General features: G+C 30.0%; 1 protein-coding gene and 1 long non-coding RNA gene across 3 annotated transcripts; one reads left to right on the plus strand and one right to left on the minus strand.

The window, feature by feature from the left end:
• Window positions 1-3,828: 3,828 nt before the first annotated feature.
• On the minus strand, window positions 3,829-6,042 carry LOC114385292 (7-deoxyloganetin glucosyltransferase-like). Its single transcript, XM_028345303.1, has 2 exons — window positions 5,449-6,042; window positions 3,829-4,940 (listed from the first exon to the last, which is right to left on the minus strand). Exons 1-2 carry the CDS (start codon window positions 5,954-5,956, stop codon window positions 4,000-4,002), a joined length of 1,449 nt encoding a protein of 482 aa, XP_028201104.1. The 5' UTR covers window positions 5,957-6,042; the 3' UTR covers window positions 3,829-3,999.
• LOC114385293 lies at window positions 5,963-8,446 on the plus strand. Of its 2 annotated transcripts, XR_003660857.1 has the most exons (5): window positions 5,963-6,065; window positions 6,515-6,587; window positions 6,677-6,772; window positions 6,866-7,016; window positions 8,217-8,446. It is a non-coding gene; the product is annotated as an uncharacterized LOC114385293 (long non-coding RNA). The 2 variants fall into 2 exon arrangements; XR_003660856.1 differs by having other exon boundaries at window positions 6,866-8,446.
• Window positions 8,447-19,512: the final 11,066 nt, after the last annotated feature.

A 19,512-nucleotide genomic window follows, 5' to 3' on the forward strand; every position in this document is an offset into this window, starting at 1 on the left:
TCATTACTATCGTGTATATGTAATAACATAAAATTAGATATAAAGGTTTTCTTAGACAACTAACAAAAAAAGATAAAAGAATTTTTAGATTGAATAAAAGGATAAAATAAAATTTCAAATAAAATAGTATGGATAATTTAAAAAAAAAACTTATAAAATAATTTATTTTTCATAAGTTACTTTAATTAGTTTATGGAAAATAAACTACTAAAATAAGGTTGTGTACTTATTTTGGTCAAAGGAGCTTATAAATTAGACAAAGGAGTTTGTAAGTTTGATTGGTGTACATGAGTTTATTTTTCATAAACTACTCCAAGTAATTAATTTTTATAAGTTATTGGAAGTAATTTATGAAAAATAAGTCAGCTTATAAGCTATTAATTTTTTTCTTCTTAATTTTATTTTTTTTATTCTATTTGAAATTTTGTTTTATCCTTTTATTCAATTTAAAAACCTCATTATCTAATTTAACACTCTTACACGTATAAACAATCAACTCGTCAATTGTCATCGTTGTTCCTTAAAGTTAAAAATTCTTTGAATCATATCAATTTTTGTGGAATTATTTTGATATTTTTTTATAAATTATATGACCTACCTAATTTTTTAACACTCTTACACGTACAAACAATCAACTTGGTCTGACTTTACTTACCTCCCGACTAAACTCCAAATTAGTTGAAGTTCCTTTGCCCTAATGAATAGAAGGGTTATGACAAAAAAAAAAACTAAACCAGACTCAACACTTTCTTCTTTCTTTCCGAGAAAAACCCTCCATTCGAGAGCTTGAGGTTTTGATTCTCCTTTCTCAAGGGGACCTTTGATAAACCATTATTTGACTATATTAGAATCACAATTTTTGTCTCATTTTATCTTGTTTGTTACTTTATTTTGTTATCAGAGCTTGGGGGTATATGTTAAGTATGAATAGTTGAGCAAGGAAACTGATAAATTAATAATAAAAAAAAGCCAAAAGAAAGAAGAAAAGGATGATTCTTGGCTAGTTTCAAAGAGCACATTTTTTTATGACTAGCATGACCCATGTTGTACTTGCAAGCCATGCTAATCTAGCATGGGCCATGCTTATTTCTCAAGAATTATCACAATCAATGTCACACATCTGAGCACGGCTCATATTGACCTTGCATGACCCATGCTACTCAAGAGTCAAAATTTGAAATCAGCGCCCCCAATTCTCATAGAAGGACATGATGACCCAACACAACCTATGCTAACTCAACACGACTCGTGCTGACCCAACATGACCCATATTGACCTCCACATTATAGATTTATTTTCCTCAGTTTAAATAGAAAACCGAAGGCTTTTTAGGTTAGTTTTGATTCTATTTTCACATGGTAATAGTTTTTTAGAGAGAGCTACAGTGGGGACAATTGGAGTCTTAATCTGTAAATCTTTCGATCTCTTTTATTCTCAATGCATTTTTGTATGTTGTTGGGCTATATTGTGACCATGGTTTGCTAAACACTTAGAACTCTAATTATGATGTAATTGTATCCATGTACTCTAGTTCCTTATTTTTATAAAGTTCTTCGATGGTATTCATTTGGTTGTGTCATTCTATTGTTTTACCTTTTATATTGGAATTTATCACTCTAATTCATAGTTAATTATATGCTAGTGGCCATCTATTCATAATTAATTGACATGTAAAACGATAGGGTTCATAAAACTTTCATGACCAAACTAGTGGTATGAATTCCCTTTAATTTTTACAAATCTCTATGTAATTCATCCTTAATACTAAATTAAATCCCAAATTACCAATTAAGGATTAATTTAGGGGGGAAAATATTTTCAGACCTTGACCATAGGTTGACAATTAAATTAAGAGGTATTAGGCGATTAATTTCTTAACTATAATAGGAATTAGGGGAAAACAGGTACATGTGAACTCATAATCCAGGTTTATCTCTACTCATACATTCCCCTCTTAGAAAATGTTGATTGTCTTTAGTTTTATTTCCTTGACATAATTGATAAACAATCCTGATACTCAAGATAAAAACCCAAATTTATTTAGTTTGTGCGATTTAGATTATTCAAGAACACAATCGGTCTCTAAGGTATGATATTCAAACTTTCAAGTCCACAATACTACTGCGTAGAGTTCACTTGCCCTTGTGCAAGTATATATTTTACGCATTAACCTTGTACTTGTGCTTCCTTTGAGTTTTGGGCTGATTTCAATGGTAAGAGAACCTCATTTTTCCCCTCTTATCCTTTATTTTCATTTTCCTCCATGGACACTTATAGAAGTTTCATAAAAGTGTTCATGTTCAAGGTTTTGATGTGTTTTTTGTTGGGTTTTGGGGTTTAAGTGGTGTGGATGCTTTAGTGCTTTTGGGTAAGGGGGAGAAAGCTTCCATCCTGGACCCAAAGTCTCATATTTTCTCCCTTCCTTCTTCTCAAAGCTACTTCATTGGGCTTGGATAGGTAAAGGAAGTCTTACTTTGATTGAATGCTTGTTTGAGTGGTTGATGCTTGAAATGTTGGTTTTGGGTGTGAAATGATATGTATGTATGATATATGATGTCAAATATGAATTGGGCTTGATTTAGAAGCCATTTGAGGCTTACTCATGAAATTCGAAGTTATGTAGAGATTTATGCTTAAGCCAAGAGTGATTTTTGCTTATGTATGCAAAGAAATATGGTTGTTGGATTTTAGACTTAAACATAGATGAATTTAGGCTTAAGCGTGAATGTGCGTGAGTGTCTTTCAATTTTCCTTTGATACATTTCAATTGGAATTCAATTTTAAATGCTTCTTGAGGTGCATGTGAACCTTAAATGAAATGAATGGAGTTGATATATCTTGTTATTCTCATTTAGTTTACATTCATATGTTGAGATTGGTGTTTGATTATACTTATGGTGTGAAAAGTCTCATGATGTGATATGAATGATGAATTAAACAAGATGTGAATGATGAATGGATGATAAGTTGAACGAGATATGTATGATGAATTAAATCTATATGATCATATTGTTTGATAAGATGAATGCATTGATGTTGATGACAATGAATGATAATCTTATCTTAAAATCATTCCTTGCGGATGTTACATGTGTGGTTTGTTTTTGTGATAATTTTATATCTGACATACATGGGAACAAATCAAATAAAGTAACAAAAAAAATTGTAACAAAAAAGGTAAATCATAACACCTTGCAAAATCCCGTCCATCATTGGTAAATTCTTTTAACGCCAACAATTGCATTTGCAAAATCATATTCTATGTATTTTTCAAGTATTTTAAACAAACATTTTATTAGTTCTATTGCTCATATATATATATATATATATATTCCAGTAAACATTTTTTAAATTTCATTTAAACAAGATAACAACTCAAACAAAATAACCTAAACAAATTAATAAAAGCTTAAAGTTTCCAGTTTCAAAAGTTGTTAAATAGTCAACTTTATACTTTATTTTTGAATCATTATCTTATTTAACTAGTTGAACTAAAGCTTCTTTTATGTCTATAGCTTAAGCTTAAATTGCATATATATAATATGCACATTATTCTCTCAGCCGGTTTGGATTCGCATGTACGCCCTGTGTAGCATTATTTTATTGCGTCAATTTTGTGGGAAAACAAATTGCGAAATTGGAACCAAGCATGCACTCTCATGTGTATGACACTGATTTGATAATTAAACATTTCACATTATCTTTTTCATTCTCTTTTAATTTACTCTTACTTTATTTTTTTCTATATTTTTTTAGTACACCTTTCACCTTTTTTTATCTTTTCTTTTTACCTTTTTTACTGGTTTCTTCAATCCAAGAAATTAGGGATACATAAATTATTTTCCATACTTCAATAAGATTGACATTAATTGGAAAAGAAAAATAAACAAATGATACGTTTGTACCTGGTACACTTCATTTCCCACTATGGAATAATTATTTTAAAAAAAGTCTTCACACAACAAAGGAGTAAGTTAAAAGATTTGAGCTCTTCTACCCCTAATATTTAAGACTTTTGCCCAAAAGAACATCACGAACCATGTTGTCCAAATTAGCAAACGAAGATCCAACAGAGCGAAAAGCAGCACTTTCTGCCAATTCCTTCCATTGCAAAGCTTTTTTCTTCATCTCTTTACCCTTTTCCCCATCCATCAACTCCCTCACAAGGCTCTCTATTTTTTCCCTCTCAACATCTTCAATCTCCAACCCAATCCCCCAATCCTTGCAACAAAACCGACAATTGGTCTGTTGCTCTGCAAAGAAAGGCCAACAAATCATTGGAACACCTCCACACATACTTTCCAACGTTGAATTCCAACCACTGTGTGTCAAAAATCCCCCAACTGAAGGGTGAGCCAACACTTGCTCCTGGGAGCACCAACTAGACAATAGGCCTCTATTTTCGGTTTGTTTCACAAACTCTGGAGGTAAAACAGCATTTTCACCCGCCACAAGATCTGCCCTTATGACCCACAAAAAGTTTTTGTTGCTATTAGCAAGTCCCCATGCAAACTCACTCAATTGCTCACTTGTCATAACCGCGATGCTCCCAAAATTCACGTAAACAACACTACTGGGTTGTTTAGTGTCGAGCCACTCCACGCACTTGGACTCCTCCTTCCAAAGATTAGACCCAATAGCATTCAATTCTTTGTCATCAACATGCTTCACGTGTAAATTCAAAGGACCTATGGAATAAACTGGAGGCAAAATGGACGAGAACGCTTCCAAAACATCGTGCTCTAAGGCATCAAACGTGTTCAAAATTATTGCAGAAGCTCTTCGAGCCCTCCCACACTCCCACTGTATGAAATCAAGCATGAACTCATCTGGATTTGTGGTCCTAACGAAACTGGGAATATCCTTCAATCGAATTTCCTTAATGCCTGGTATCCAATCGATGGTAGTCTCCAAATAACCATTTGTGATATAACTAGAGTCTACATGTCAAACACAAAAGAGTTAATTAATTAAATTAGACTCATACTATGCTATTACCAAACATAAAAAATCGTATGAAATACATAATCGAACAGGGACATATAGAGTACAATTTTTTCATGTAGACCAAAGTGTACAAGAACGAATATGCTTTGAAGACTTTAGGAGCTACCAAATTGTCCCCATAAACTTTTTTTAAGATAATATATGTCACAAACTCTATCCATAATTTGAAATGTAATATAAAAAAATATTTTATAATGAGCATGCTCTCACAAATTTAAAGATATAAGATTCATCTGATGGTTAAAAAGAAGTAAAAAGTAAATTATTAAAAAAAATCTAAAGTTTGAATATTTTGTTCTAACCAAACTAATAAATTAATATTTATCGTTAAAAAAGATATTCTCACAAATTTATGTATATAAATATCGTTCCCAGGTAATATAGCTCCCTGAAAAATTAACTGCCAAAGTACTAATAATAAAATCAAATAAATTTAATTACCTTTGAGAGGTGTTAGGTCCTTTTCAATGAGTTGTTGGTATTGCACGTAACACATAAATCCACATGCACTAGTGGTCCAAAACAGCACCTCGGGGACACCCAATTCTTCAGCAGCATCAAGAGTGAAGGTCATGACACCATCAGAAACTATGCAACTCACTGGAGGAGCATCTGAATCATTGATTTTAGCAAGAAGGTTTTTGAAGTGAGGAGAGCAAGTTCTTCTAGTGGCCTCACACAGGGAAGGAATATCCTGTGTGGCATCCAGATCAGTCTCAGGTAGACCATCAGGAATGGTCTCAAAGCGAAATGAAGAGAGGCCATTAAGGGAATCAGGGCCTCTTGCTTTGAGAAGGCGTTTGTGGTTATACTCAGTGTTTACAAAGGTTATGTGAAAGCCTTTGAAGTGAAGGAGTTTTGCTAGTTTTAGCATTGGGTTTATGTGGCCTTGTGCTGGGTACGGTATGCACACAGCATGTGGCTTGTTGATTGTGCCCAAAGAACCCATGTTGTGTTTGTTATTTCTACCTTAGATTGCAGTTGTCAAAGGGAAAGAATATGCAAGTGCTGGCTACAACGTGCTTGATCATCAAACGCTGAATTTATAGGGGAAATGGGTGAGTGACGGTGGTTGTTTTCAAATTGATGTCGATATTTGCTAAGTTTGACTTCAAAATAAAGATCAGACAGTGTATATTTAAATAATTCAAATTAAATAGTGCAACTTGGCATTGCTGTAGCGTTTCGATGTGGCTCCGAAGTTAAGGTAGCCGTGTTGAGATATTTCATTACATTTATTATTATTAATTAAGTTAATAAAGTTTGTAATTTATTATGAAATGAATTTTATTAAGTTAATTGAGCTTATTTTCATTTAACGAAACATAATATTCATTTAGTAATGGCATTTATATTTAAAAATTAATTATGTTTTTTTCCTAAATTCTTTTACTTTTAGTCCAAATTGATATGTTATCATTCTATATGCGTTGATGTGGTTTTTTCAATGTTCATCATTGAATATGTTGTCATTCTATATGGGTTGATGTGGTTTTTTTTTAACCAGTGCAATGAACAAATTAAAGACAAGTTCGTTTGGTGATACTAAGCCAATTACACCTAAGTGGATTGAAGTTAAGGTTAGTCATATCTAGCATGCCTTATTGTTGTCTACTAATGTGATGTAACACTGTAATGTATATGATATTCAATTAATTTTCATATGTAGAGTCACGTTCAAACCGAATGTTATGAATGTGGATATTACGTGATGCATTGGATGTGGAACATCATAAGCGGGGAGATGAAGAGTGATTGGTCCCAGGTATACATAAAGTTCACTTTCTAAGATTGTTGACTATGAGTTGTACTCAATTTTTTTATTTGCATTACTAACTTTAAATATTAAAACTTGTAGTGGTTTGGTGATGATACGCCATTGGGCATAGACACCATCACAACAATTCAGAAGAAATGGACTAGTTTTTAAAGAATACAGACATTGGCCGGGTGTAAAAAGGCTTCGTGATGGGTTAGGAATAACAATTTTGGTGTATTTGAGACAATTGGTATAAATTTTTTTATCGGCATTTATACTATTTTTGATTCATAGTAGTAATACAGTGAGTAATACAGTTATTGTGGCGTGAATCATGTCTGCTTTTGTGTAGAATCATGGCCATCCTGTGTGTTATTTTTTACACTGGTAAATGATTTTCCATGTGGAGCAATTTAGTGTTGCTCTTATTTTTCCCACAGGAGCAGTTTAGTGTTGTTGTTATACCTCTCTTTGTCTCTCTGAATCTGCAAAGGCTAGGTCAATATCTCTCTCTTAAGTTTTATCTCTGATATCGATAAATGATAGACAACCCTTGAATTTTCACAAGTTTTCGTTGTTATTGTAGTTTTAAAAAAGCTATTCTTTCTGCGTTCCCTCCTTTCATGTGTATTGCGCTGGATTTAATTAATGTAAAAGCATAATTTGCTCATGTGCATGCCCATTGTGGTTTAAACATCTGCATCTATATCCCAACATGTATTTAGCATACTACCATGCTTATATCTTAAGAAACTGCTTCATAATATAAGGGCCTCAATCTGTACATTAGTATATAAAGGCTCTTATGAATTAGTTTTGAAGGTCTTGTTCTTATTGGACATATTGATCCATTTGTTAGTCCATGTGGGGGACTGTGGCTGGTGTCTTCTAGTTAGTGTTCCTTGGGAAAAACTTGTCTTATGCTTGGATTATAGATTTTTTTGAGTTTGCAGAGTTATATATGGTTATGTGGTTAGTAACAAAATTCATTCCTAGATCCTGAAGAGGGTGTTGCATTAATTGATTCGTTTAACCCAGTCTAATTCATTCATAGAGAATGTGTTGCTTCAAAATTAAGTAGGCTGCATTACAGAAACATAATTTTGTAGCCTTTATGGCGATGCCTTAATAAACAACATGATGTAGGCATTAGAGAAACATGACTTGGTTAGTCTCATTTGCCACAGTTTTTAACCTCTGACTCATAGAGGTTTAGATTAGTCACCACACTAGATGTCATATATGTTCGACATTCATCATACAGATTACGTTTCGGTGGCAGCTTATCCCTTAGAAGTGGAAGGTTTATTCTAAAAGTCTGAAACACACCTTGTTTGCTGATTGGGTTCCCTTTGTGACATGGGTTTCACTTTATTATGGTAGCAGCAAAGCCATGTTGAGCTTTAAACCTAACAATACTATGTGACTTGGAATATTATGCATTATGCAGACTTTGTGTGCTCACACTACTTCAGTATAATCACTGCATGTGGAGCATGGTCAAGGGTAATAAATCTTTGGGATTTGGAAGAAGCAAAGAGTAAGTTAATTACTATATTCTCAAGTAATGGACTGTATAATATATAATCATGTTATTTATATGGCTTCAGACTTTTGAGCTTCTTCAAAAGTGCAAACTACCTGATGATAAACAAACAATTAGTTGATTTAAGAATTGAGTTAAGCTTTTGGTAATTTCTGATTATAAAATTTTAGTTTCTGTGACGGTCTTTAATTTCTGATTATAAGGTTATAGTGGTTCATGCATTTGGGAAGTAGTTTATTTGAATTCGTATGTTGTTGTGCTCAAAATTTGGTAATTTATGATTTATGGTTGAATGGTTTAACACAACTTTTGTGTCATAGGGAAAACCATTCAACGACGATCAATTAGAATACCCGTCATTGAATGTCAGGCAGACTACGACGGTGTTCACACAAACATCATCTTTATAATTTAGCATTCAACGACGTTTATAGCCGCGACCGTCGTAAAAATAATTTCATTCTACGACGGGTATTAAAGAAAACACGTCGTTGTATGGAACTCTATTAAGTCATGTTATATTTAGTCACCGACTTAGAATGGCCCACAAACAACGATTGTATTGGAGCGACACCGACGTTGCCATGAAGTCAATCAACGACGGGTATTTTGGTAAACACCATCATTGAATGAAATTATATTACGACGGTGACTGTAACAACACTGACGTTGTCTCAACAACAAACAAAGACAAGTCTTCTATGACCGTAGTAGACCCGACGTAGAATATGCTTTTTAACTAATGTAGAAGGTCCTTTTTTTTGTAGTGCAATATTTTCTTTGTTGACTTTAAAATGCCAATAATTTGGTGTATATTTAAATGAGAATATCTATGATGCTACTTTTAATTTAGAGGGAATTGATACGGTTGATTTTTCAACCAATAGGAATCAATTTGTATTATTAAATTTTTATTTTAAAATTTAACGATAATTTGAAAAAAGAAACTTTAATTTTTTATTATAAAAATTGTTAACAAAAGATTTATTTAAAACAAAAAAAGTAAGGATATTCCAATCAGCATAACAAGCAATAAGATATGACAACAAATCAAGAAAACAATTAAAAAAATCCACAATTTTAAAATTTTGAATTCCATTCTTAATTTTAACTCGTTGTATTATACGAATGTGAGGTATTTTATATAATTCTCTTAAGTTATTATATATTGACGTTAACAATTTTAAACATGTTAACAACTTTTAAAAAAAATTAAAGTTTTTTTTATAAATATCATTAAATTTTAAAATAACAATACAAAAATACAACTTAATTCTTGTTGGTAGGAAAATTAACTGAATCAATATATCCAAGTCAACAAAGATACAACAAAAATTCTCATATTTAAATAGTTGAAATCAAATAGGATAACTTTGGGATTTTTTTCCGTAAATATATCTTCTCTCTCCTCTTCTTTTTTTTTTTTTTTTCAATCTACACTACTTTGTTATTTAATTTTCAATATACATTACTTGGGATTTTTTCTCTCCTTTTTGTTTTTTTTAATTTAAAATATTATACAATATAAATATTATATTATATAATTTTTTTAATTGGTTTTAAAATTACTTATTTATTAAATTAAATTTTATAATTTTGTTTTTTTAATTTTTTAAAGAAAAAATATACAGATAAAGAAAAATAAAAAAATTGGATAAAATTAGAGTACAATTTTTTAGTTACTTTGTGTGTACTTTTGTAATTAAATTTATGCATTGTTTATATATTTTTTTATGTTCGCTAATTAAAAAAATCAAAAAATTAGTTAGTAGTATTAAAATAAACTTAGCCAAGTGTAATTGTTTAAGTATTTTATTGATAATGCAATATAATGTTTTTCAGTAAATAAGAAGTTGTTAAGCAAAAAGTCTTCTCGTTTTTTAATTAAATCTAATTGCATAAACAAACTAATTATATTTAGTAATATAATTATATTAAAAATAATTATATTAGAAAATTCAGATTTTAAATAAAAATATTCACCTAAAAAATATGTTAAGTAAATTAAATAATAAAAAAAAATAATTATATTTAATAATATCATTCTCTTTAAAAAATAAAAAATAAAATTATAAAATTTAATTTAATAAATAAGTAATTTTAAAATAAATTAAAAAATTATATAATATAATATTTATATTTTATAATATTTAAATTAAAAAAATAAAAAAAAAGAGAGAAAATCTCAAATAATATGTATTGAAAATTAAATGACAAAATAACATAGATTGAAAAAAAATAGGAGAGATAAGATATATTAAAAAAAAAAACCTCAACTATTCTTCATCAAATGGTCAATGCTGCTAGATAAAAGAATTATGAACATATCTTTCAATCACCATTTTCCATTTTCGTGTACATAATTTATTTGTGCAATGTAGTCATCTCTTACCACACAAATACTACCAAGAGAATCTCTTACCCCAAAGAATAGTGTTAAAGATTTTATTTGTGAAAAGTCGTCATCTCTTACGGTTACTACAAAATAGGAGAGATAAGATATATTAAAAAAAAAACCTCAACTATTCTTCATCAAATGGTCAATGCTGCTAGATAAAAGAATTATGAACATATCTTTCAATCACCATTTTCCATTTTCGTGTACATAATTTATTTGTGCAATGTAGTCATCTCTTACCACACAAATACTACCAAAAAATCTCTTACCCCAAAGAATAGTGTTAAATATTTTATTTGTGAAAAGTCGTCATGTCTTACCGTTACTACAAAGAGCCGCGTTATTAGCTCCAGGCTGTTCGGTATGAATTGAGATGCAAGAGGATGGAAATTAGGCATGGTAAAGGGGTGGTCGGTGTGAATTGTGCATGATTCAAATTAAAAAATATTTTTTTAAAAAAATATATTAAAAATTTAATTTTAGAAAAAATAAATTAATTTTTAAATATTTATTTTTAATTACTTATATATCAATAAATTTATTATAGCCTATGTGCCTATAAAAATAGTTAAAAAAATAATATTAAATTATGTAAAAATTCTAAAATAAAATTAACTAGTACTAAAAATTCTATACCTTTTGATTAAATTGTGAAAAAATTCTAAAGATTTTAAGTGGCAGGACAAATTCGGATCGAGATCGGGACGGATCTAGTAATCTTATACTTGTATTCGTATCTAACTAACGTTTGATTCGAACGGATATCCACAAATACGAATTTTCTTGCCATTGCCATGTTTAATGTAAATCAAATCGTGCAAATAAAAAGAAAATCAAAGGATAATAATTTAATATATCAAAACTTAAATATGTTTTTAATTTTTATTATTTAATATTTTTTAATTCTTTGCCTTTATAAATTATATTTATTTTACTTCTCATTCTTATAATATTTTAAATAAAATTTTCATGCTCAAATATTATAAGAATAAAAAATAAAATAAATATAATTTATAAAAAAATAAAAATATATTATTTTTTTTACGGAGTAGCTATTTTGTCGTCTACTATGAATCTATCATCTAATCTTTGATAAAGTCAAGACTGCAGAATTGATTGTTTTTAACTTTTTATTTTTTATTATTTAGTATCGGCACATGTGCCACCAGTCTGTACCTGGAGGATACTTCAGTGTTTCAGAGTTCAGACTGATATGTTATGTGTAGATAGACACTCTTTTTATGGTACATTAATGTCTTGCAATATGTTTTTACGTTGCTGTAATATTTAAAATATGAAAATAAGTTCAAGTAACTTAATATATTTAATAATAAATGTATTGAAATATCTCAACACCTACCGTAACTTCCGGGCCACAGCAATACAACTGAAAAACGATGGTAATGCCACAAAGTTGTGGTTTTTTTTTTCTGGTAAATATACTTTTTTTTTCCTGTTTCTTTTTCAATTTATATTACTTTTTAATTTAATTTCCAATATATATTATTTGAGATTTTCTTTCTTTTTTTTTTAATTTAAAATATTATATTATATACTTTTTTAATTGATTATAAAATTACTTATTTATTAAATTAAATTTTTTAATTTTTTAAATAAAAAATATACACATAAAGAAAAATAAAAAAATTGAATAAAATTAGAATACAATTTTAAATAATTATATTTATTAATATAATTATATTAGAAAATTATATTTAGTAATATAATTATATTAGAAAATTCAGATTTTAAATAAAAATATGCACTTAAAAAATATGTTAAGTAAATTAAATAATAAAACAAAAAAATTATATTTAATAATATCATTTTCTTTAAAAAAAACAAAATTTTAAAATTTAATTTAATAAATAAGTAATTTTAAATTAATTAAAAAAATTATATAATATAATATTTATATTTTATAATATTTTAAATTAAAATAAAATAAAAAAGAGAAAAAAGTCTCAATATTGAAAATTAAATTATAAAATAATATAGATTAAAAAAAAGTAAAAAAAATGTATTTACGAAAAAAATCACAAAATTTCTCTTTGTTAATGTGGTTGCAAAAAGTATTTTTCGATGCTAACATATTTTGATGTTGCTGGCAATAGTACTACTTAATGGCAATCATATTTACTGTGAATCCTTATTGTTTTTTATGTCAAGGAACATGTATTTTTCTATTTCAACGCACCAATTATTGACATATTGTTAGGCAAAAGTATTTTTTTATTCAACATGTTTGTTGTCAGTCAAACTCCATCCAACTACTTTAAACTCATAAATGTACTAACTGGGTCACGAATTTTTTTTAACCGTCCATGTGTTGACTTGTAAAGCCAACCCGCTAATATGGTAATTATTATTATTATTATTATTATTATTATTATTATTATTATTATTATTATTATTATTATTATTATTATTATTATCATTATTATCAAGACCTTGCATTGTGTAATAAGAATTCTGGATTTTTTAAAATTTAAAATAATAGAAAATTTTAGAAGACAAAAATAAATTTAAATTCTCTTATCTGATTTATCCAACCCAAATTAACCTATTCATGAACGGATGGTTTAGGTTGGATTCCATAAAAAAAAAATCACAAACCCAACACAATCTAACCCATACAAATTAGATTGGGTTAAGTCATAAGTTTAGTCCTGATCCAACTTCTCTCGTAAATATCTCTATATCCCAATAATAATTGATCCTGTGGATCTACTTACACAAGATTATTTTAGTTTAATGAGAGGTTTCGAGTTTGAGTTTTAAGTATGTAATTGCATTTGTTGCATGTGACTCAAAATTTGTTCAATCTTATGTACACATGATCTAGTGAGAATCGTTTGTTGTGATTAGATTAAGGACAACTTGATGTTGAGTCACATGGAACAAATTGTTTAATTAATCAAATATGCATCAAGTTGTTGAGTGTTTTTTGTTAGGCTTATGTTATTGATTCTTAGTGACTTGAGGCATGAGTTTTCTATTTTAATTGCATGATATCCTGAACATGTTAATTTACTTTATTTTATTATGTTATTTAACTTGAGTTTTTTTTTTTAAAAAAAACTTGAACGACCTTGTTTTGAACCGAAAATATTTTTGAGGAGTTTTATTTGATAACAGTGAAGTGAATGTAGACCTTTTATCCACATTGATTTACTTAAAATTTTATTGAATAAAATTGATTTAATTAGATTTCATGTTTTATACATTTTCTTCATTTATATGCATGTTGGAATAGAGGGTGTCACAAATTGATTGCAATTGTATGCATTGAAGTGACCAAGGTCATGTTTGCATATTTAGCCTAGAGCCAAAAAGCCAACCTATATTGTTAATCCTTTGCACCATACTTTAAGCCTATATTGATTTATTCTTTTCTAATCCCTTAACCTTGGATACATATGTTATATCCACTACTACCCTTAACTTAGTGGTAGGAGAACAAAAGTTTAGGAATTGGGAAAGTCCATATGTTTGGAGTGGCAAAAATTCTTACTCAAGGAAGTAAAGTAAGGGTACCTATGAGCTATCATGTAAACAAAGAAAAATCCTCATTCTCTCTTGAAAATTTGAAAAAGAAAAATGTGAAAAATTTAAAAATAAAGAAAAAAATAAAGAGAGAAGCAAAGTAAAGAAAAAAAATCAAAAGTTAAGGACAATAAAGTATGAATCTAATTAAAAAATTAGGGGTACCAATGATTGGTAGGAAGTGAATGGAAATCCATTGAATAAACTAAATGTTTTCCTTCATTTGAGTTACATTTGAATATCTAAAAAATCTAATTTTCCTTGTTAGCCAAGCCCCATTACAAGCAAAGAAAGTCATTAGTGATCTTTGCATGGTTTTCATGTGTTGATTAACTTAAGATAAAAGTCAAAGTTGAATTATCGTGCCTTAAGTTGTGAATTGAGTAAAACACTTACACAAAAATAAGTCAAAAGCTTAAGAGTGAAACACTTATTGTGAGGACAAGTTGCTATGCCATTAAATTTGATTGTCATTCTTGTTGCATATTTCTAACCTTGTATTTGATTTGGTTGAACTAAAAATTTGAATGTGGGCATCATATTTAGTTGATTGAAGGACATGAACAAAAAATTGTTGAATAAAGAGGAATGCAAGAAGAGTGTGTATGTAACTTGTCATTGTGTATCCTTTGTATTTAGTTTTAATTTGTCTTTTAGTCTTAGTTTAATTTTGTTTTTGATTCCTTACTTTTTTAAGTATTTTTTTACTGTTTTAGTTAGTCTTGCTTAAGGACAAGCAAGGTTCTAAGTTTGGACTCTTGATAAATGTCAAATTTGTTGGATTTTCATATGCATTTTGTGATGTTTATTGACATTTTAGTTAACTTCATGCCTTGTTTTGAATCAAATTAGCTTTAAATTCATTTTTTACTTTGTCTTAGGTAGAATTTTATGTTTTAGTTATTTTTAATGAATTTTTTTTATAGTTTTTTCAGTAAAAATAGACCAGAACTCTAGAGGCCCAAAATCAACTAAAAGTTCTGGAAGGAGAAATCGTGAAAATTGAAGATAAAAACTAAGAAAATAAAGAGCAGATATTTTTCAAGGATAAATCAGCCAAAGAAGAAGATAATTACTTATTATTTATTTTTAATTTCTTGTTATTATCTTCTTAATTAAACCCAGCTACAATTTTATAAATAAGAGGCTAGGCATTCATTGTAATGGTTTAGAAGTCCCAAACGGTTCGTAGAATTATATTTTAGACTTCCACCTACTAGACACTTTGACTATTTCATTAGATACTCTAAGTTTCATTGTATTATTTTTATAAGTGCAATTCCTTCCACTTAGGAGAGGAAAGGATGAACCTTATTTCGCTTTAATTCTATCAATTTAATACTTCATCTTGAGTTTTTTTATTTGTTTTCATAGTTAACGTTTTTATCTGATTGGTCATCTTATAGATGAATTCAGGAATTGACTTGCGCTTTGGCAATCCTTGTTGGAATCCAAATGAATCAAGTACTTAATTGAGATTATCTCTAGAGATAAAATAATCTTGGTTAAACCTTGCTTTTTCTCGACCATTAATGTTGATTGGGTATCGGATCAGTAGTTTAGAATTTACGACCATGCGAGAGCTGGGATAGAATATATTAGTGAATTGGGGGTGAGCTAGAGAGATGAGTAGAGAATTGTGAAGTTATAGTGGATTGAGCAAATTCCAAGTCCAAACCTAGACATTCATTCATTAAGATCGACGTCACCATCCAAGTCTAGTGTTTCTATCTGTACTTAATTATTTTATTGTCATTTAATTTTTATTGTAATTTATTTTATGTTATTTATTTTGTGACAATCACACAACAAACATACATAAACCTAGTTGAGTTAAATAATTACATGAAATTCCTCATTTATTCCTTTGGGAGACAATTTGGATGATAGTTTAGTTACTACATCATGATTGGGTTACACTTAATCTATAAGTTGAATCTAACGTGAAATAAAACCTAACATGAGACACATGTCTCCCACTCTATCACAAAAGAAGAAGAACGATATGAACAACAAGGAAAAAAGTGTCACAATCTTATGTCTTGGTGATAAGGCTCTAAGGGAAGTCACAAAAGAAAAGACCATTGTTGTAATGTGGGTCAAGTTGGAATCTTTGTACATGATAAAGAGATTAGCGAACATGCTCTGTTTGAAGCAATAATTGTATTCTTTCAAGATGAAAAAATCAAGATTGATAACAGAGCAACTTGTAGATTTTAACAAGGTTCTTAATAACTTGGAAAATATTGAAGTAAGATTTGATGATGAGAATAAGGCCTTTTTCATTCTCAATTCTTTGCCAAAGTCTTTTAAGCATTTCAAGGACGCTCTTCTATATAGGAGGAACAAATCCATTACTCTAGAAGAGGTTCAAAACTCAATTCAGACTAAAAAGCTCCAAAAGCTACAAGAGTTAAAGGCGGATGATAATGAAGAAGGCTTGAATATCTTAAAAGGAAGGAGCTATGAGAGAGGACCAAAAAGGAAGAAGTCCAGATCAAAATCAAGGAGTAAATCAAAACTAAAGTGCTTCAACTATCATAAAAATGGTCATTTCAAGAAAGATTATCTAGAGAAATGGGGCAAGGAGTTTCATGGTTCTTAAGAATCTGTAGATATTGTTGTTGCTTTAGATGATTATGAGGGGGGCATGAATGAAGAAATGTAGTCCTTGGATAAAAATCAGACTTGGAAGCTTGTGAATATACCTAAAATCAGAGGGTAGTTGGATGCAAGTGGGTCAAGAAAAAGGAAGGTATTCCAAGTGTGGAGAAGGCAAGGTACAAGGCAAGACTTATGGCAAATAGTTTTGCATAAGTAGAGGGGGTTGATTACAATGAAATGTTCTCAACTACGGTAAAACATTGTTCTATAAAGATCTTGATGGCAATTATAAATCAGTATGATCTAGAGCTGTAACAATTGGATGTCTAGATAACTTTCTTACAAGGAGACCCTGAGGAGACCATCCATATGCAACAACCTAAGGGGTTTATAGAAGATCAGACGTGTTGGACAAGTGGTCTCAATAACTTAAGAGGAGAGGTGAATTAAGTTTCAAAGTTCCCACTAACAAACTTTTAACCCCCTTCTAAATGATAGGCTCAAAATGCAGAAGAAGAAGCAATAATCAATTTAATAATGTTCTTTAAACATGCAAGATAAAATTGATTGCAATAACATAAATGAGATAAGAGAAAAGAGAAAAGAGAAATGCAAACTTGATTTATACTGGTTCGACCACTTCCCGTGCCTACATCCAGTCCTCAAGAAACCCACTTGAGATTTTCCACTATCTCTATAAATCCTTTACAGACTTTGAACACACTTTGGGATCCCTCACCCTTGTGTTTAAAGATTCTCCAAGAGACAACCCGACTCTTGATTACAATTCTCACAATCCAAGAGACAACCAGTCTCTTGATTACAACTAACTTTCTGAGATGAACAGAAAGATTTATCTCCTTTAGAGTGGATGATACAAATTGAAGTTCCTAGAGGAATTTCTCTCTTTTAGAGATGATAATATAATTTGAAGTTCTTGGATGAATTGTCAATAGATTTGCAAGTGTTTGCCCAAGAGTTGAAGAGAGAACATTTGACAATTAAGTTCTCTTAGAATATCTTTCTCTTGCTTTTCAAAGTCTGACACACACATATATAGTCCCTTCGTGCCTTTTCAAAATGGTTTGAAGAGATGTGTCTTTTCAAAAAGTTTTTTCTGAAATTCTTCACTGGTAATCGATTACAGGTTTCTGGTAATCGATTATACAGTTATATTTTGAAGGGTCATGACTTTTCAAAGTGTTTTCTGAAGTGCCGTTGCTGGTAATCAATTACAAACATCTGGTAATCGATTACATGATTCAAAATTCAAATTCAAAACCCTTTTAAAAAGCTGTTTTTCAAAATTGTTTTCTGGTAATCGATTACACTGACTGGTAATCGATTACCAGAGCCTTGATCTCTTGGAAACACTTTGTTTTGAGGCACAAGCTTGATCTTGAATTAATCTTGAAGCAATGCTTGTTTGTTGAAGCAACTTTGTATTAATCTTGAAGCAATGCTTAACCTTTGAATGTTTGTTGAAGTAATCTTGAAAGCAACCTTGTTTGATTATTCTTTGGCATCATCAAAATTATGTATTCATACATTCACAAGACGAAGTATATCTCTTGAAGAAATCATTGTGTGGCTTAAAATAGAGCTTGCGTCAATGGTAAAAGAAGTTTGATGCATTTCTGCTGAGGATAGGCTTTTTAAGAAGTAGTTATGATAGTTGTGTCTACATCTTAAAAAGAAAGAACAATGTGTCCTTTTCTTACTCTTGTATGTAGATGATATTATTATAGCTAGCTCAAGCATGGATGAGATTAGTACGCTCAAGGAGAGGTTAAGTTTAGAATTTGAGATGAAGGATCTTGGTATTGCAAGGAGAATTCTTAGGATGGATATTGTAAGAAATCTTATGACGGGAGAATTGTTCTTATCTCAGCAAGGCTATTTGAAGAAGATAATGGAACGATTTAGGATGCATCAATCTAAACCTGTAAGCACACTTTGGGACATCACACTAAGATCACAATTACTCAAGTTCCTAATTCTAAAAAGGAAAGAAGGAAGATGGATACTATTCCATATGCTACTAGAGTAGAAAATATCATGTATGGTATGGTCTGTAGTAGGCCAAACTTGGCCCATGCTATTAGCATTGTAAGCATGTTTATGGAAGATTCGGGTTAAGCTCATTGGGAGGCTTTGAAATGGGTATTGACGTATGTGAATGGATCTCTAGAATTTGGTCTAAAGTACAACAAGGTAGCTCAAGGTGAAAATGTTATTATGAGGTATGTTGATGCAAACTATGCAGGGAATGTGGATACTAGTAGGTCCTTATCTAGATATGTATTTATACTGTTTGGCACTACTATTTGCTAGAAATAAAACTTATAGCCTGTGGTAGCTTTTTCTACAACTAAATCAAAGTATAATACTATCTCAGAATGAGTGAAGGAAGCTTTATGGTTAAAAAGGATGATTGGTGCATTGGGAATTGTACAAAACTATGTGACAACCAAAGTGTTATACACCTTGCAAATCATCAAGTTTACCATGAGAGGATGAAGCATATTGATGTTAGGCTTCACTTCATAAGAGATATGGTTGAATTTGAAAAAGTTAGGTTTATGAAGATTATGTCTGAAGACAATCTTGTTGATGTGTTCACAAAGTCTCTAACAAGTTCAAAGTTCAAGA

Source organism: Glycine soja, chromosome 14, assembly GCF_004193775.1.
Source record: "Glycine soja cultivar W05 chromosome 14, ASM419377v2, whole genome shotgun sequence".
Classification (NCBI taxonomy): Eukaryota; Viridiplantae; Streptophyta; class Magnoliopsida; order Fabales; family Fabaceae; genus Glycine; species Glycine soja.